The sequence below is a fragment of the Pleurodeles waltl genome, chromosome 10 (assembly GCF_031143425.1).
Source record: "Pleurodeles waltl isolate 20211129_DDA chromosome 10, aPleWal1.hap1.20221129, whole genome shotgun sequence".
NCBI classification, from domain to species: Eukaryota; Metazoa; Chordata; class Amphibia; order Caudata; family Salamandridae; genus Pleurodeles; species Pleurodeles waltl.
The window spans coordinates 983845696-983865495 of record NC_090449.1 but is presented as its reverse complement, the minus strand read 5'-3'; the positions used below and the strand labels follow the sequence as shown (position 1 = coordinate 983865495).

The 19800-nt window shown below is 43.1% G+C and overlaps 1 protein-coding gene across 1 annotated transcript in view; it reads right to left on the bottom strand.

The window, feature by feature from the left end:
* THSD7A (thrombospondin type 1 domain containing 7A) overlaps positions 1-14698 on the bottom strand; it is a 934571-nt gene extending 919873 nt beyond the window's left edge. The window contains exon 1 of the mRNA XM_069211831.1: positions 14103-14698. Coding sequence (XP_069067932.1) covers positions 14103-14259 — 157 coding nt within the window. The 5' untranslated portion in view covers positions 14260-14698. The remainder of the gene's footprint in view (positions 1-14102) is intronic.
* Positions 14699-19800: the final 5102 nt, after the last annotated feature.

Below are 19800 nucleotides of genomic sequence, written 5' to 3'. Positions count from 1 at the left end.
TAACAGCACTTAGAAATGGCAAAAGCTATACTTTTAATGCTGCGTGTGATAGAACTTGTTATGTTAGTTCCACTTCATAACTACATAACTAAGGAATCAAATGTAACTGAAGACTAAATGACCTCAAAACTCCTCTGGCATACAGGGTAAATCTCTGGATTAATACAAGCCTCTAATGGATTTTTGTAGCCTATTATCGCCTTATAGCCCACTGTAGTGGGCTCTACCGGTCATTAAAGGCCCGCTCAAGCTTTAAAGGCCTGAGTTGAAGGTGAGGGCCTTTTACAAGGGAGTGGGACATTAACGCTGGTATACCCCAGCTACAGAGGGTTATAAGGGTATTAGAACATTCTGCCACAGAGGGCAGAATGTTCTAATAAATAAAACAAAGCCCTCCCCAGCCCGTGGAGATTAAAATCCCCTCAGGCTTCATGAGGCCTTTGTTCACAGCAGCAGTTGTGACAAACATTGGAATGTTGGAGGTCCAGACTTCTACCGGCCATTAGAAGGCCAGAGCACTCCATTGTTTTCAATGGAGCTCCCAACATTCCAATGTTCTAATTATCATTTACTTTCACATTCTTCAATTTGTTTTATTTCACCAATGGTCATTATTATCAATATCACTGTCATGTATCATATATTGTGGAACTAATAATTTGGGAGCAATCAGTTTCCTAATATTTTCAGAAGTTACTGATGACTAAGGTTCATTTAGTTCTTTATATTCATTTCATTAAATGCATTACTTTCTAGGTCAAAATTGATTATAATTTTATCATTCACTCAGGCAACTGCATTGACATTGTAATGGTCTTGATGTGTGAAATTACCATATACAATATGTTCCAAGTGAAAAACAATAATTTATCTGTTAGCTCTGTCTCAAATAAATACCAAAGAGCAGTGAAAGCCTTTTGTAGGAGATTTAATAGACACTGGGGCCATATTTATAACCCAGTTTGCGTTGCTCTTGCACCACACAACATGGTGCAAGAGTGATGCAAACCTCAAGTGAGATTTATGAAGCCACGCAAGGCCACCTTGCATGGCCCTGTGTGACTTCATAAATCTCGAGTCACGTAATGCAGCACAAACCACTGCTCTACATTACTCTGCACCAGGAGGGCATTTCCATGGATGTTGTGTGGGTTTTTTCCACGCCAGATCCATGGATTTTAATGCGTTGCTATGTTTACAAGAACTTGTAAACCTGGGAATGCACCTAAAAGATATGCCTCCCCAGAAGAGGCGTAACGAGGAGAAATGTGTTTATTTCTCCTCGTTTTTTCGCTGTTTCCATGTGTTCTGCATTCTGCAGCACACACAGAAAGAGGAAAATGCCTCTCAGGATTGTTTTTGTGCAGGAAGATGCCCCTTTTTTGCATGCAACCCAGACACCTTGCACCATGGTGCAAGGGTGCCTGCATTGGTGCAAAGCTGCCAAAAGGGCACCAGTGCAGGAGGAAATGCGCCATACTTGATAAATATAGTGCATTTCTGCCCTTTCCCTGTGACGCAGGGCAGCTCAGCAAGGTGACTTGCTGAGCTGCCCTGCCCCACAAAGCCCAGAAATATGGACATGGATTTACAAATCTAATCACTTAAGAATTGTGGTTTTCTCCAATTAGAGATATTAATTTAAAAATATTTACATAGTAGCATGCTTACTCATTGAGTTAAATACTTGCTAAAGGTATAGTATAATTTCTAGGTCAGTGGATTCAATTCCAACAAGATTGACTCAGCCTATCATCATTCTGAAATGTTTAAAGTGAGTATAAATAAATTGTATTTCACTTTATAATGTTATATTTAAGTTGTTTCTATTACACAGACCAGTCTGCTAAATGTGTCAGTATTAACATCTCTTATTTACAGTGCTTAGAAATGGCAGAGGCGAGGTATGGAGCACTATATAAAAGAGAAGTTCAACTCAACTCAAGAAATCTTTATTTCAACTGTAGGGTGCAGCCATAAAAGTACAATACAATTAAACAAAACATCCTAAAAAACAAAATAAAAATCACAGCTGATCACTGATTAAAAACAATACCAGCCAGACACAATGATGAACTATCAAAAAAACATTTGTCTTCTCCTACTCAGCACAGCATTGAACAGCAGAGAGCGGGGGAATTCAAGGCTTGCAAATACAGCAAGGCCTCCGCACATCTTCTAATGCCACTGTCTCGAATTATTGGGACTTAGAACTTTTTAGAGAGGGTCCTTTATTATTTGCAAAAAAAGTGAAGTGGAACAAACTCTGGGGAGAAGACTCATCAAAAGGGCATATTAACACATTGGGATAACTAAACTGACCCAGTGGGTAGCTTAATTGCCACTTTACTGAACCGAGCCTAAACCTTGTTAACAGGACTCTGTCCCATGTGGTGTCCATCCAGGACAAAAAAGGTTCCACATGGGGGTAGATTGAAAATGAGAAGTTGTTACTAATATTATTTGTGTTACCTTGAATATAGTGGCTACTGTGCCACAGGCTTATATGGAAAAAAACACTGTCTGCATCGAGACTGGCCGTATTGAATTTTACATACTTCCTTCTGAAATGAAAGAAAAAATGCATGAAGACTGAGCCTTTCTTCAATCTGTAGGGCATTAACCAAGGTCAGCGCTTCTATTGTGAACTTGGCTAGACTTCAAATGGTAGCGGGTCAGACCTCAACCTCTTATCACTGGAGAAGAACCTGAAATTGAAGGTCTTTGAGTTCAGCTCTGTGAAAGACTTCAACTCGCAGAAGGAGGAATCAGTGCAGCTAAAATTGAAGAATTACTAATGTACAGCATTTTCAGAGCAAAATGTTCTGGAGTGATTTGTTTAAAAAAAATCTAGATGGTGGAGTGCAAAGGCTGCAGGCACACTAACTGAATTGGTGTGCCCCATTGATTAACAGAAATATACATTTTTAATTACCAAAAACCTATGAAGTAATTTGATGATGGACCATGATGACGGTCAGTACACAGAGGTACCCAAACTTACAAATTTGAGATGCAGCGCGTTTGTGATGGGCAAATGTACAGCTTCATTTTCTTTAGAAATAGGTCCCAAGTCAAAAACAGGAGCTGGGGCCAGTGGAAAGGTTGGAGTGTGAGTTTAGGGGATGCGCTTAAATTTCTAGCCCCAACCTCCATTCATTACAATGCAGTAGGGACACACCAGTTGCTCTATTATACTTTGAGGCCCTTAAGCCACGGAGGCATGATGACAAGGACTCCTGTGACATGTTGGCATCATTCTAGGGCAAAAAACTGACAAGGAAGGACCTGTAAAGTCCACTTCCCATCACTGCTTATCTTTACAAGGCCACCTGTAAACTAGAAGTGGGAATGCAAATCAGTAGTTCACTGCTCAAGTAGCATATGACCGATGGAATAATGGTTTGCAATGAAGGAAAGGGACATTTTGGCCCCCTACCTATATTGAGCCTTCTCCTTTGGCAATCCTGCATGAGACCGTGAGTGCCTGGAAGACTGAAGCTGTGACAGGAGCACATTCCAATGCATTTTTTGTGATTTGGGGAATCTGCATCTATCACAACCATGACACACCCAAAAAGTTAAATAATTTGGGGGGGTAAGATGCATGTAAATCAGGTTGTGTGTATGCATTGCATGCATCACATTTTATGTGCATGAAAATGTAGTTTTCCTCAAAAAGAACTTGTGCAGATCTAGGAAAATGTGGGCCAGTGCCAACACAAATCATGTCAAGGTTTTGAAATACCAAGGCACAGATGTTTCCAATATATTGATTTACTCTTGATAATTCCCCATTTGTTTTAAAACTAGGCAGATATTATCATTTATTTGATTTCAAATTACATTTTTTTTAACTAAATCAGTATTGATTCAACCATGAGATTCAAGGAATCCAGTGCAAATGCATACAAACATCCCAGTGTTGGGTACAACCTTGGAACTGTTTTATATCCATTTATAGATGTCAACTACATAAGAGGTGCATGAAAATGATCTGTTCATGCGTGCCACATTCTTTGTACTTTTAGACCTGCTAGGTCTCAAATCATTTTTCAAAATGTGTAACTTAAGTTTCTTATAAAGAGCTGACCTCCTTCATACCGTTAAGTAATCTATATAATTATCTAAGTTATATTTGTTCAACTACCTAACACCCAAACATGACAGTGTAGGCCACAGTACCAACCATTTTACCTGTAAACTCTTCTTTATGTATGTTGCTTTTCATTTTACCTTTTTTTTTTGTTTTATAGGACTACAAAGTCCCATCCTACTAAGTCCACTTTGTTTAAAATGCTGTGTAATGTATAGCTTGTACATTTTGCCTGTGGCTATTTTAAAACAAATAAGCAGGCCATTATTGAACGAAAAATAATATTTCATTCAGATTCTATTACCTTTTAAAATCCCAAGGGCAGTACCTGTATGTATGTTAATAAAACACTGATTAACATTTGAAGTGTTTCAGAAGTAAATGAAGAGTAGCTTATATGTATTTACTACTTAATAGTTGCTTATGGTAATAATGTCTAGATTATTTATGAGTAAATGTTAATACTGTCCTTGCCGCTCTTCCACAACACAGTCCTTACTATAGGAGTAAATAGCAAGTAACTGGTTTTCACTGAGCAGTATAAGTAGACTTATAAGACAGATGGGCAACCTGCACATTTGTGAACTTTAATTATTGGAAAGGCCAGGTTCCTGAGATATAGAATGTAGGGACCCTCTGCCAAAAGCATTCTCACAATGCATCGACCTTCTGCCTTTAGGATGATGTAAAGGTCGGAGGAGGTGCCTTTTTGGCAGCTTGACAAACGATCATATGTGCGCCCAGTAATGTTCAACCACAGATGGCTTGGAACCCTTCACTGGTGATTTCTGCCACAACACTGGTAATTAAGAGTAAATGCATAATGAGTGGCTAAAACAAACTGAATGATGCAGCACATTAAAAAAGACTGGACATTCTGATTGACAGAAAAATACTCAGGAAGGCACCTTTCACATAGAACAACAGTTTTATGAAGGAGTTCCTAATAACCATATGATGCTTCAAGTAACTATGGGACATATGCACAAAGTGTTTAACAGTCACAGACCCTCGAATTCAAACAATCTCATGGTTTGCAAACATTAAAACACTTTTTGAAATATACTACCCAATTAACAAATCAGAAAAGGTTTTCCAAATTGTTAAATGGGTTTAGGAAACAATAAGAAATCAATATTTCGAAAGGGTGTGCTTAGGGTGATCCTTCCTAATAATAATTCCTTCTGGTATGTATTAATATTTTGCGACCAAACCTTAACTATGTGGCCAGACATGAAATATTATTATATCTAATGTTGATATACTCTATGCTATACTCCAAAAAACCTGCATGAAACATTGACCTTGACTTACTGCCAATTTGTTCCTCTTCTTTCTTTGTTTCTTCAGAGTGACCCTCCTCTTCCCTTACATCTTCTACATGCCTTCTATTTCTGATCACAGACACCTGCCATTTTCAAGCCTGTTTGCCTTAATGTCTCTTATTGTAATACTGCAAATGGATCACACTTAATTTTTTAGATCACAACCTCCACCTTTTTTAAAGCCCTATACCTTCAACATAACCACATCTACCCTCCTCCACTCTACTTATCTCACCAACCATCTGTCTGGAACCACAGAGTCACCTCTAATAATTACACCTCATGAGTATTGATTTTAATGTGCTGCAAATCAACTAGAACAAAGGCATTCATTTTTTTTTTCTTTTTGAGAACACATGAATAATACCAATGACCAACAATATTACTGGATTAACCAATGACCTTGGGTCCGGCATGCTGTGCTACTCGCGCTTCAAGGCCTCGTCAGGGGTATTTAGCACTACATTGCTGCAATTACAATTGTAATTACCATTCCAATATTTTACCTCCAAGATAAAGAAGGTGGTAACCCATTCGCAAATGTGAAGGAGTGCCTAATGGGCCCCTTGCCCTTTGTGAATGTTTAACAATATTTTTAGGAGTAGGCTGTAGTTCACAGGGCCACTGCCAATGCCTAAAAAATGTTTGTGTAATGTTTACTTTTGTAATGCATCCCATTTCCTTTTACAGAAAACAGGCTGCATTTTCTAATTGCTTTATTTAAAAGCAGTTGTGAACTTTGTGGTCTTCAAACTTCAGCAGGCTACCAACATTGTGATTGTGGCCAATCATAGTGGGTGGCAATCTGTATCCTACGTCATGAATGTTGATGAGTTAGGCAGAATTGTGACCAACTACAACTTTGTATTTTGTGAACTGACAAATTATTAGATAGATCAGTTTGCAAACAAACTATTCAGTAAATGTCAGTAAGTACTTTGTGACCACTTTTACAGAATCAATTATTTATACATGAGGATTTAACTTTGGAAGGCATGCAATCTTTTGCTCAACTGGTCATCTGAGTCTGTGTGTGATCCAAGGAAGATGTATTGCCTACAGATAGACAGATAAGGATGCCAGAGGTAGAGTTCCCAAAATTATTAACATGGGGAGACTGAATCATAAAGGCTGAACTTTAACTACCAACATAATTATAACAATGAGTTTGCCCTGACTGAGTGCAAAATTCTGTAGATGTAATACAACAATAGCCTATATAATTAATTAAATACATCTGTTCATAATTTCTTCTTTGTAGCATAGAGGCATTCTTTTTTTACAGAAAAGCCTGATCCCTCTAGAACAGTCAGTGTGAGAGAAGGCAGGAATAACGTTGCAATAGACAGACATTGTAGAATCTTGGCTTACGAACCAACCCATCCTTTCAAGATCTAGTAATACCATGTCACTGATTCTGACTTGGGCAGGCCTGTTTATACAATAGTCAGGAATGGTGACCTAAGGACTTAATAAAGCACCAAACAATTAAGGGTATTTCTCAACAAATTATCAATATGTGCCCAAACCTGGCCACTTTTTAGAGAAGAGTTAAATGTGAAACAAGAATGATAAACATTTTTTCACCTGCATCATGTCTGACTTGGTCTAATATTTTAGCTGTCAGGGCTAGAGAAGCCAATTCTTTGATTTGTTCTGAGGAACAGTGAGTTGTGTTGCCTGCTGTTAGTGTCATACCTGCTTTGTTGGAAGCGTCTGTATGACATAGCAGCCTAGGCATTGGAATTTGTAGTTGTAAAGTCCAGAACCACAGAATGAGTGTGAGGTAAAATCATTATTAACTCTTTAGATGAAGAGCTTAGAGTTGAAAGCTCTATTTGTATCTGATGTAGGAGCATTACAACATCGCTGTTGGAAATGACAAAGTGTTGAGCTGTGAGCTTACTAATATACTAACCTGCATCAGGATAAATGGTAAATGTAGACTACTCCAAACTCCAGCTAGTGGTACGCAGGACCCGAAATCCACAAAACCCCAAATGCTTGATTACAACTATGAATAAACAATGTGTGATAAGCTCTACAGCCAATTCAACAAATATTGTTCATTGTTCGGATAAAATTCCACATAGAGACATTTCAACTGAAGAGGACTCTCCACTGAGGGTTTCTGCAACATTGACATGAGGCCTTGGAGCACTCCCCTCCTTCACCCTCTGACCAAAGGCAGCAGGAGTGAGCTGGGCAATGTGAAATCCACAAATGAAACGCCAAATGAACTAACTCACAAAAAAGCATTTGACAACTGTGTTGTGCTTCTGCATTAAGAAATACTGTTCTCGAGGAATGATCTTTTTCCTGGCATCAAAGGTCCTTCATATCTTTTGGGAACAAGCTGTGTCCTACTGGCTAAAGGTGCTGACCTCTGAACATGGGGATCGAGACTTGAAATCCAGTCTTGGCTCAACATCCTGTGATTCTGGACCAGAGGCTTAGCCCAAGGTGGGGTTTGTGGGGTGTTACACCCCCCTAACAAATGTATTCTTTAGTAAATAGTTGGAAACAAGAGCTGTCAGTCTGGTAATGTGAAGAGTATGTCAGATTTCACCTGGGATTTTTGCATGCCCACATTGACAAAAACACACACTCTTTCGTCTATGTATTGAAGGCCTCAAAAAATGTTGAGTAGTTTTTTAAAAAATTGCATTTTAACTACCCCTAACAATTGCATTCCTCTCTTTCCACTGCCCCATAGGTCCCCTCTGCTTCTTATATAACGTGTTTTATCACAATGTCCCAGCGTAATTGATGGGAAATCTGAAGGTCACACCCGCCCCCGAATCATACTGACCAAGCTACGCCCCTGTTCTGGACAAATCAATGAATATCCTTGTGCCTAAAGCACAAATGCGCAACATCCTTGGGTTCTGTTGTAAAGTGCTCTAATACCTGTGGGTCATGTCCAAGCTGCAATATTGCAAAGAAAAAAGCCGGTGATCTCCAAATCAGTCTAGGGTAATGTGTGGTGCACCATCACAGGCTTGTGCAGTCAGACGGCTATGACTAGTTTCCAAGAAAACTTCTAGACGTCAATGAAACGCATTCACTAGGTCCAATGCCAACACAACACCAGTATCATCCACTTGAGTTTTGGTCTACTCAACTCAAACTAAACTTGCCAGTGGTAGTACGTGTTACACTATGTGATGTATTTTTCAAAGACTTAGATGTAGCTTTGCTTCCCTTAATTTTATCAGTTGACCTCATTCACTCATGGCAGCCCGGACATGGAACACACTTTCCCTCAAGCTCAGGCAGGCCACATCACTGAAGCAGTTCAGGATGGACATCAAGACCTGGCTCTTTCACTGAGCAGCAGGCCTACATTCAGCACCTTGTGACCCTATCGGTGATTAACCACGCTTTACAAAATCTTGATTGATTGATTCACTTTATTTGAAATTAGTTACTTTTATTTTACCTCGTTTTATTTATTTTCCCAAATTACTTTAGCATAACAAATCCAAAGTTTGCTACTGTTGTTATTTATACATGATTTGGACCTAGCATTGTTTATTCTGATACATTCACTATTGTTGGAATTGTTAACCCTGGTGCCCCCATGTACAACCCTGGAAAAAAGACCTGAATAGAACCCTGCTAATCAAATCTGCTTCAAAGATATTTCTAGTCGGCTCTGTGGATATTTTCTGATAAGTATATTATAGGTGTTCACCTAAAGCACAAATTAAAGCCTTTGTTCAATCTTCTACACCTACCTAACCAGTTGAGCTATTTCAATAACAGTTGTGTGATTTGCTGGTTTGCATGATATTATTGTCCTTAAGTAATTATGACCTCAATCTATTTTTGTGAATAATAATACAATATTAGTCATTGCAAGAGTTGCTTAGTTAAAAAGGTGCTATTAACTTCTTGTTGGTTTCTGATGCTTCATCATTGATGTTGTTCAAGATATATTTATGAATCTTTTAGATGTATGCATCATATTCCACCCACTTTAATAAAGCATCCCTTCTGTCTAATGATTTATATGCCAAAACTGAAATTGTAATAGCTATTTATCAGTATAGTACAAAAAAGTAGTCATGCATGCACATTTACAATTATGGAGATTTTCAACACAGTTCTTACTAATTTAATTTGGTTCTGTTTGGAAATGTCAATCAGTATTTTTTTTACAACACCTGCAAGTCACCTTCAAGGGCAGCGGTATGTCCTACAAGGCTTTCAACATTTGTACCCAAGCATGCCTGCCAGAGAAAGTAGCCACATCTACAGACTGGAGATAAAGAAATGCAAGTAGGAAAAGACCACATGATAGGCTTTCTCCATCCATATACCCAAGTTCTGAAACAACCTCCGTATCAGCATCAGACGGCCTTATACCTTTCTGCAATTCCAAAAGGAACTTGAAAAGACATCTCTTCAAAAGGCAGTACCTCCCCACACATAATGTGAAACTATGCTATCCTGCCCTCTCATAACTAGTCATAAATTAGATCTAGTGTTCTCCTCTAAGCCCACTGCTCTTTGGCTAGCCTTGTCCAATACAAATGCCACCACAGACATAAATAAGACTCATAAAAGAGAAGGGGTAAAGATCAGACTCTTGGATCCAAAGGAATTCACATAATTTTCAGGCTTACTCCTTGTACTCTGTGTCTGTCACCAACTTCCTGGACTATTTGATTTGTGAACATGACTATTACATTAGACTAGTGCTGTTTCTATATAAACAAATGCCCATAAGAATTGGCCAAAAATGATAATGTGCATGTGCTGAATGCAATTGGCATCATTATGGCTAATGGCACAGATGCACTAATGATCTCATCTGCTAAATTCCAATACCTCGGGGATTGGAATTTAATGAATTTAAGTAACACCTATTCCATGTTTGTCCTTGTAAATTGTGGCATAACAGGCAGATGTTGGTGCTTACTCCACCAAAATAAGCACATTTTTTTATGTTCCTGTCAATTTTCCCTTGGTAAATTCTGGCAGTTTTCATCCACCAATATTTGGGGAAAATTGTGTGGGTGTGGTGTTCGTCACAAAACTCGATTTTTTGTATGCACTCTGCCAGAATTTCATGGCCCACTCATAATGAAGTGCTCATGCATATTATTTGTGTGCTAAATGTTCACTTGAGGCTCTTGGAGGTATAAAGGATGCACACACAGGTAAAGCCTGTGACACCTCACCTTCCCCTCTGTGAGTCCTGAACTTTGGTGAGTCTCAGTGCGCACAAAGGATGAAGAGGTCCCATGTCTGCATTGGCAGCAGAGCCGGCTTTTACCCAATGATGCTAGTTTTCTGAATCACATCCCAAAATCTAGTTACGGGGGACAGATGCAATCTTCTGCACTTCAGGGTATGGGTGATTTAAGGCCCATGAGGTGAAATGGCTCCATGAAGATCCACATGTGTGAAGGTGGAGACATGTAGAATACTGTGACCTCCTCGTTGTGAACTGGAAGCTCCAATGTTGGTTGCAGGAGACCAATGGTGTAATACAACCCAGATTCAATACTTAAGTTGTGTAACACATCATAACATAAAAACAAAAGAGCAATCATTTTACCAAATTAACCTACATCTTCTGAAGAACTATTGGGCGTTCTAAACACATCTATGACTACACGGAGTCCCAGCTCTGATGTATGCAAGTGCGCTAAATAGACTTGATCGCGCTTCAGATATTGAAAGTTTACTTCTACTCAGTGTTTTCTCTTGGAAGACAAAGACATTTTTGCGATTTCAAAGCTCGTGCTCACAAGAAGTTGAGAAAACTCTACTGCTGCAAACACTCTCACAATCCAGGGGACCTGTCACTAAAGGACATTGAGTAGCGCCATGTGGAATCAAAACATCTGCATGGTAATTCATGCTTTTAATTACAGACTTTTGTTGATAAATATAAATCAACAAACATCAAAGCGCACTAAATTTCTTCTGGTACCTTCAATGGGACAAATTGAAAATCACAGGCTAAGATCGTGAAATGTATACATTTAGATGGCAGTGACACTGTGGAGACATTGTAGCTTCGAAAGCCTGTGCATTGTTCCGTCTTTCACAATATACTGACTCGGTCCAATGAAGAGCAATAACATATCATGAGTTACCGTTTTTAGACTTCACTAACGCAACATCACACCCCTCACGTCGACAAGTGCCTTGAAGATAAATGAGTGAATGTTGCGAGATAAAGTGAAAGGGAGCACGGCTTCCACCACACCACAGGACCCATTGTCTCGCATGTGCCATGCACTGAATGACACAACTGCCTAGGGTTGCCAAATGCACGTATTAGTGCACACAGGAGGCGCTGCTCCGCTCACTCTGTCCATCCGTGCTAGGGGTTCTCAAGCGTGCACATAAAGTGCCAAAGGCCACCAATAAAACAGCCTCCTTGACAAGGATTCATCCTCTAGCCCATCCCCCGCCCACCGTAAATGTCAGCTCTGATCTACTAAACAATGGCTTGTGGGTTGCAGAACATCCTTAGGGCCAACGGAGTGGACATATGTTTGTGGTTCCACTGGTCTGCCCGATCCTAACCCCCTCTGGCGAACGGTGGGCACTTCACCGGTGTGACCGAACCGCAGACTTCATGTCTTGTACCTTAAGATAGCCAGTTCATGGGACTGTTTCTTGAAAAAAGCATACATTACAGCAAGAAGCCGCACACCTAGAGTGTAACACTGCAGCTCACCTTAAAACACAGAAGCATGAACGTGTGTGTGTGTGTCTTTGTGTGCGTGGAGTGATAGATAGATAGATAGATAGATAGATAGATAGATAGATAGATAGATAGATAGATAGATAGATAGATAGAGGTAGCATGGATGGATGGATGGATGGATGGATGGATTTTGGGGGATCGTTGAAAGACCAGTAAGAGGGATGCCCTGGTGGCATAATAACATATTTCAAATGAAGTAGACTATTGTAGACTTGTGTAACTTCTCCAAAGTACATCAGGTTTACACCACATTGTTGTCCCCTTCGCTCTCGGTGCCTAATGCCCATATGGAAACAGACGCCTTTTCCACACATTCACTTTTCCTCGTATTAAGCAGGGTTTTTGTCTTTAGTGTACATGAACGCCCCTTAATCTGCTCTCTGGGCTGGCGGATAGCTGCAGTGGCCTCTTAAAAATATCAGGATTTCAGTGTAATTGTAAATTGATCTCCCTTGGTGGCAGGAGGCCAGAGGCACTCTGGAGCCAGGGCTGACCCACTCTTTCCTGACATGTTTTATTCCCCCTCTGATAGATAAACATCTCTTTTATGGATGAGGCTGCGGCTGTCGCTTCTGAAATGCCAACGTTTCCCCCCCAAGACTGACTCCAGAATGTCGGTGCGCATTTATCCAAAGACATTTGTGAATTGACACTCAGAGTGAGCCCGAACTGCATTCTTTAGACGCGACATATGGATATTTCGCCACCTGGAGAGCGCACAAAGAGACAATAAAGTCTCCTAGGAATGACCTTGTGCGGACGCTGCGTGCACACTCAGGCTCTTGGAGAGTGCACAGGAGGGAGGGACCGCATCTGTTCACGCGCCGCCTCTGCCGGGCAGCACTTTCACGGCGCACATTGTGAATATGCATGAGACTGGTTTCCATACCGGGAACGAGAATAGGCGACATCTGCATGTTCACCGGACACTCACAACATCTGCCTGGCTGGCAGCCCTCGGCGACTGGTGCTGAAATCTGCTCTGTCTGAGACAGCTGACATCGACGGCGCACAGCCTGTGGCGAGATCACAGACCGGTGCGGAATAGTAATGTGTTGTTCAGGGGCGTAGCTAACAGTCAGTGTGCACCAGGTGTAGTGGCACCCAGGCTGAGAGGCCTGAGGGGCCCATTAAACCCTGAATAATGTTGCATTCGACAACCTAACCAACAGCATGCGGTGCCTGCACTGGGAGCCCATGGGACCCTTGCTGCGTCAATGGTGCAGTGTCATCACTTATAATTAAGAAGTGGACGTTTATGCCACTTTAAAATTATTAGTAGGCGCTGCAATGATTGTTCGGGCCAGTGACCTCGCCACATACCTGCCTCGAATGAGCCAGGGTAAAGGCAGACTGGTGTGAAAATAAAACGCACAATCACACGTGAAAATAAAAGTTAACTCGGGGTAATCATTTGATTAAAATAGTTTAGATATGAAAATGCCCGCCATGTGCACTGGTCTCCGCCCTGGTCAACGTTGAGGGTGTCGCACTGGCATCGTGCTGGGGCTTCTGCATGCCCCTTCCTTAGTGCCCTCTTACATACAGCAGGCACCAGATAACACCATTTGTGATAATTGGAGACTGTTCCGCAGTCTGCACGAACACACACGCACCTGTGCACACACTCCACGCACAGTGTGTGCACTGCTGCAGTGTTTGTGCTTGGAACAAGGTGCACTGCTCCGTTAGTCTCTACACATACCACCCCACTGAATCAAACCCCCCTCGTTTTCTTAAACACAACACACCTCGTTGCTTGGTCATGAGAAGCTCTCGCCTGGTTGGCATGTGCTGTCCCACTGATCATGCCAACTGGGTTCTGCACCAGCGCAGACATCCAAGGAAAACCGGGGATGTATTGGAAACCGAAGCGCAGGGCAGCACGGGCGGTGTGCGCAGAGATGTACTATGGCATTAAATGAGTTATAAACTTGTGTTTACTCACCAGTCTTCCACACATACATCACAGGCCTGCTGTCCGGTTCACTCTGCGCCTTCACTCCCCAGATCCCAAACAACAAAACCATAAGCACTCCGGTGCGTGGGGCAGGAATGTCATACCCCTGCGAGCGACGGGATAAAGCGGTGCCTTTCTCGGCCATCCCCAGACCTTCAGCGGGCTGTTCCCGAGCCCGCCAGCAGCACAACAGAAAACAAAAAATTACACCTTAGTCCAGCAGTCCGTCCTCCTCAGGGCGTCTTCCGAAGCGGCACGGAGGCGAAGCGCTTTTCCTGCTATTGTGCATAACAGCCAAGGAGGAGGAACTGTTTAACACCGAGGAAACAATAGATTCCTTTCCTGCTGTTCCTGCCTCTGCTGCTGCGGTTCGCTCTGGTCCTCGCTGCTGGGCCGGCTCCTCTCCCCATCCATCCAGCGCAGGATGGCAGCTTCCTATCAGCTCAGCGAGACAGCTGTCCGCAGGGGGCTCCAGCTGACTGAGCAGGTTAGCCTGCTCCGGGAGGGAGATGCGGTAATCTACACCAGATGGAGAGACAGGGAGAGAGAGAGAGACAGGCGCGAGGACAGGGGCAGCGTTTACTAAATTATGCAAACCCAGGGCAGTTGGCATGTGTAATTTCATCATTACAGCAATATTACGTCAGAGGCACACTGATTACATGGCTAAAGGAAACATCACGAGAGACTTCGTTGAAAAACAGAATACGCCAATACATACATAACCCTGTAAATTAAACCATTTGATAATGCAAGACAAACAGGCTTGAAAACCTGCATTAATATTAATAGATTTAATTAAGTGCCAGAGCGCGTGTAAACGCTAGGTTTTGGCAACACAAGGTCGTTGCATCTAAAAGAATCAACATATTAAACTTCTTCTCCGGTTCCAAAGAAGTTGCAACCCAAAAGCTTTTCAAAATAACGCGTTTGTCATCAATGTTAAAAAAAAAAAAGAATGACACAGCCAGGCATTGTATACAAGAGAAGTGACAAAGGTGAAACGAGCCACAAAATGACAGACTGCAGGAGGCCTTTAAACCTCTGCTAGTAATTCGCTTGCCACAAAGACAGAATATGAGAAAAAAAACAGCTGCAAATGAGTGCCATCGGTCTGGTGAACTGCATAGTGGGACTCCCCTGTGCTTGAAAGTAAGGAGTATGCGTTTTTAACATATAAATATAGCCAAAAAGCAACGAGTCAACACAAAAATGACTCACTATGAATGAAGCTGGTGTGTTTGACAATACACAGCAGGGTTTCACGTGAATAGGATAACTGAAGAACAGAAAAGGGATTTTGAAAATAAAAAAAGGAAAACGACTGTAGAGGCACGAGGAGTATTGTGTGTGTGGTTCACAATTCCCACAATGCGGGTCTCGTGGCCTACTTTAGAGCGCCAGTGCACCTCACACATTTAAACAAAAGAAATAAAACGTCCACTCTGTGAGGTAATCAGGAGTGTGGCTAAAATGGGGGCAGTGTCGTCGTTCACAAGAGGCATTGTCACCACAAATGGACGCGTTCGAGTGATGAAGCCATTGGTGTTGAAAAGAGAAACCGGCTGCGTGTGTCCCCTGAGATGCAGCTCGTTTTGTGGAACCTTCCTCGCGTTCTGGCCCTTTCACAAGCCTTCTATCAAAAGCGGTCATGATCGAATTATCGCCCAACCCTCGACTGTTTGTTGGAATATTCTGACTTCAGAGCAAATTAGCAGGTTGAAGGTTGCAAATGCATCTTTGTTTACTTTGCACTCGGTTACGCCTCTAAGAGGGAATTAAAGGCTCATGCAGCCCCAGCACCGTCAGGCTGTGATTAAGGGAGATCAGCAAGTGTGGATTACCGCTTCTCAGCTATTGAAAAACAGGCAACAATCAGGGGATTATGAGTTGGTAAGGGACACAGGAAACCACGAGCCTGATAAATGTATAGCATTCTCCAATAATGTGTGCCCCTCCCCCCAAACTAAGTTACACTAGATCTGGCGCATGCCATCTTTTTTTTCCAAAGACATCACATTTTTAGCTCACTACAGGACAGCGAGCCATTAACTTTAATTTATCAAAGCCTCAGAAGAGGAAAGCCCTTTTGACCAGACCATATGATTGACTCCCTGGGGAATCCAGTCTACAAATAAATACTTGCCACATGCTGTTAAAATCGCTGATTTGTTTGGCTGAAATAAACACACTGTGTACTGATTTACAGTAGCAGGTACCTGTCTTTCATCATTGCACAATTTGAAAGTGTGTGCTCTTTCAGGATGAAACCAATGGCTATAAAAAGGAAGAAAAATGTTATAGTGTGCGCACAACGTGCAACTCCCTTTTATTACAGTAATACATGTCAAACATTATATAGCATATGCCACATGAAAACCATCAACCCAAAGACCCCACTGGGGACATCAGAATTCGACTGACAAATACATAAGAGACATCAAACTTATGAAACATATGGCTTCAAGCATTTAAAAGGTTCTTACAAGGACAGCAGTAGCCGATTGGTTACAGCAATCGTGGAGACAGTCTCTTTGCCACTAGGGCTGCAGGGTAATTGTGCCGGCAGACCCAAACTGCACCGCCACCTGGGCTTTTAAATCAATCAGCAGAGGATATCACCATAACACCTTTGCATCCCTTCACTCTACCAGGGTTGTCCCAGCAAACCCCGAAGGCACCGCATAGTACATCAGCCCCACCTGGGTACCTGAACACAGGCATAGCCCTCAAAGTTCCAACCAGGCATCCAGTGCAGGGCAATCCAGACAATGGCCACCTGCAGGTCAACCCCCCTCTCTCGCCAGCCTAGTGCCCCCACAATCACATCCTGCTCAGTCCAGCCAAAAGTCCATATTCAGAGTATTCCCCGCTATTTCCCACCCTGGGCCCCTGCCACTGGGTGAGGAGCTACCTGGCTAACTCCCCCTGCCCCCCAACGGCACCAAGCGAGACCAACTATAGCCCCCAAAATGGTCTGGATGAACAACTCTTGGCCCCTGAAGGACAAATGCACCCTGTCACGGTGAAAGAACTCAGGCCTAGCCACCCGGATCAACTTGTGCCGCACCATGCCCATAGACGAACCTGTCATGATTTTCTCAACCGAACGGTTCAACTTCCTTACTGAGTCATTGATTGCCCTGGTGGACACCCCTCCGTACAACTCCAAATGTGGGATCATTTCTGACCACAGCAAGGTAGCTGTTGGTAGATGATGCCTTACTTTAGACAAGGCAGAGAAGAGAGCCTCCCTAACACCCGCCTACCTAGGAACACCATATCATTACCCCCGGGTGAATAACAATGATGTCAGGGGGAGGCACTGCGCCCTAGTCTAAGGCCTTTGCAAGATGATGAAATAAATCTCCTAACTTGAGGCCTCCAATACCCACCCAATAATGCTGGAAACCAGCCTCCCCCGGGCCTTCTCCAGGCCAGAGTCAGTGAAATAATGAGCCGCTTTTCGAATGAAGGAGTGTCCACACCAACACACATGAATTGTACCATGCCTGACCACTGGTACAGAGGGAAAGGAATTGAGGTCAGAGATAAAGCCTAAACCAAATGAGGGCACCCATTGGGTTTGTAACATTTTGATTTCCACCTACCAACCCTCCTGATGGCATCCCTGGATAGGCCCAGAACAACCATTGTAGTGACTGCGCCAGTGCGAAAAAGTGTGAAGTAAACCCGGATGCCTCCTCACCCCTAATAGTCAGGATGTGCATACATACTTGTATAAATTAGAAGTGGGTGAGTGGGGACCCATCCTCGTGTACCAACAACTTGGAACAACCCGGAGGAACTCCCCAGCCAGCGACACTGGACAGTAGGTGTAGGTAGTAGACACACCCACATGCCCTTCCCCATGGGTCCGTCTTAGATCTCCAGGCCTTCATGTGCAGACAACTACCAGTTACGATGATGTTGGCCAGTTCGATCCCTGAACCCAGGCCGGCCTTGGAAGATGCAACTAGCTCTGAGATCCTGAATGCCCCAAAAAAGGCTAGAGAGTAGGCAAAGCAGAACAGACTACATTCATTAGGAGATCTGCACACTCGTATCAGAACCTTCACCACTCGTGGCAGCCTTGCTGCGTTGATAGGCCTCCTGGCGTCTTCTTTAGGGGGGAGGGTCATGCATTCCCAACCCATTATAGCCCTCCTCACCCTTGGATCTTTTGTCAGGTATGACACCCCTTCCAGCCCAGCAAAGAAGGCAATTGCAGAGAGCTGCCTCCGTAGTAGGTGCAGAGACTATTTGCTTCACCTGGAACTTTAGGACTCCCTCGGGGTAAAAAAGCTCTGCAGCAACAGGGAAAGCAAAGGAGGCATCATATATTTGCCAAGCCGACTCATACATACATTTGGTTTTGGGCACCAAGGATGCTGTGATCTGGTCGGAGGTGATGGGGCACCAAACTTCCATAACTCCAGGGGGAAAACTGACATTGTCTCATCCGCATGCAGCCAAAGTGCTCTGAACTTTGCGAGCTTGGAACAAGACAAGATGTCCGCCACTGCGTTATTACCCCCCGATACATGCTTTGCTGAGAAGAACATATTATATGACAAGCAACTGCAGACCAGGGCCTTAAGCAAGCATAACACAAATGTACACTTTGTACTCTGATTATTTATTGCCATGAATGACCAGAAAACTATCCTACTGTTAGCCAAAGTGTATCCCAAGATCTGCAGCGCTACAATAATAGGGAAAAGCTGTAGGAAGGTAATGTTTCGTGTGAGCCCAAAAGGCCCTCCATTATTCTGGCCAGTGCTACATGCACCATGTTGTGCCACAGATTGCCCCAAAACCCACGCTGGCCACTGGATATGTGAAAAGGGCCATCTCAGTGCTGGACCGCGGCAGCTGTTGCTAAATGAGAGCACCATTGAAGTTATCCAGAAAACCCTTCCAGGTCCTCAAGTCCTCCCTGACCTCGGAGGAGGGCCTGGTGTGGTACTGCTTGGCCTGAAGGCCTGCAATTGCCCTAGCAATAGTTTTTTAAAAGGCCCTTCCTTAGGAATCACCATTAATGCAAAATTCAACTGCCCAACTAACACTTGAAACTGGTGCATGGTGACCTTCCTTCCCGCTAGACAAGTCTCAATGGAGGCTTTGAATGCCATGACTTTGTCTGCGGAAGCCTGCACATTCCTGCCACTGAGTCAATTTCAATGTCCAGAAATGTTATCTGCTTTGAGGGGCCCTCTTTCTCGCCAGCTGCCAATGGGATCCCCCCCCCCCCAGGGCCCAGGCCAACTGTTGGAAGCCCAGCAGAGCCTTCTCGCAACCGTAGACCCTGCAGGTCCCATAACCAGAAAGTTATCCAGATAGTGCACTACTCTATCTGTCAATCAATCAATTAGTTCTTATAGAGCACAACTACTCATCCATGAGGGTCTTTAGGTGCTGTGGTGGGGGACCAGGGGATGGACAGAGCCTCATGTGAAGAGCCATTTCTTGAGGTTCTTCCTGAAGGTGGTGAGTGATGGGCTTTGTCTGAGTTGCAGGGGTAGGTAGTTCCAGCTCTTTTCTGCAAGATAGCTGAAGGACCTTCCTCCAGCTATGGTTTTCCGTATATGTGGGATTATGGCCAGTGCTTGCTGGGCGGAGCGGAGGGGTCTGGCAGGGTTGTGGAAGGAGACACAGTGATTTAGGTAGGCAGGTCCGATGTTGT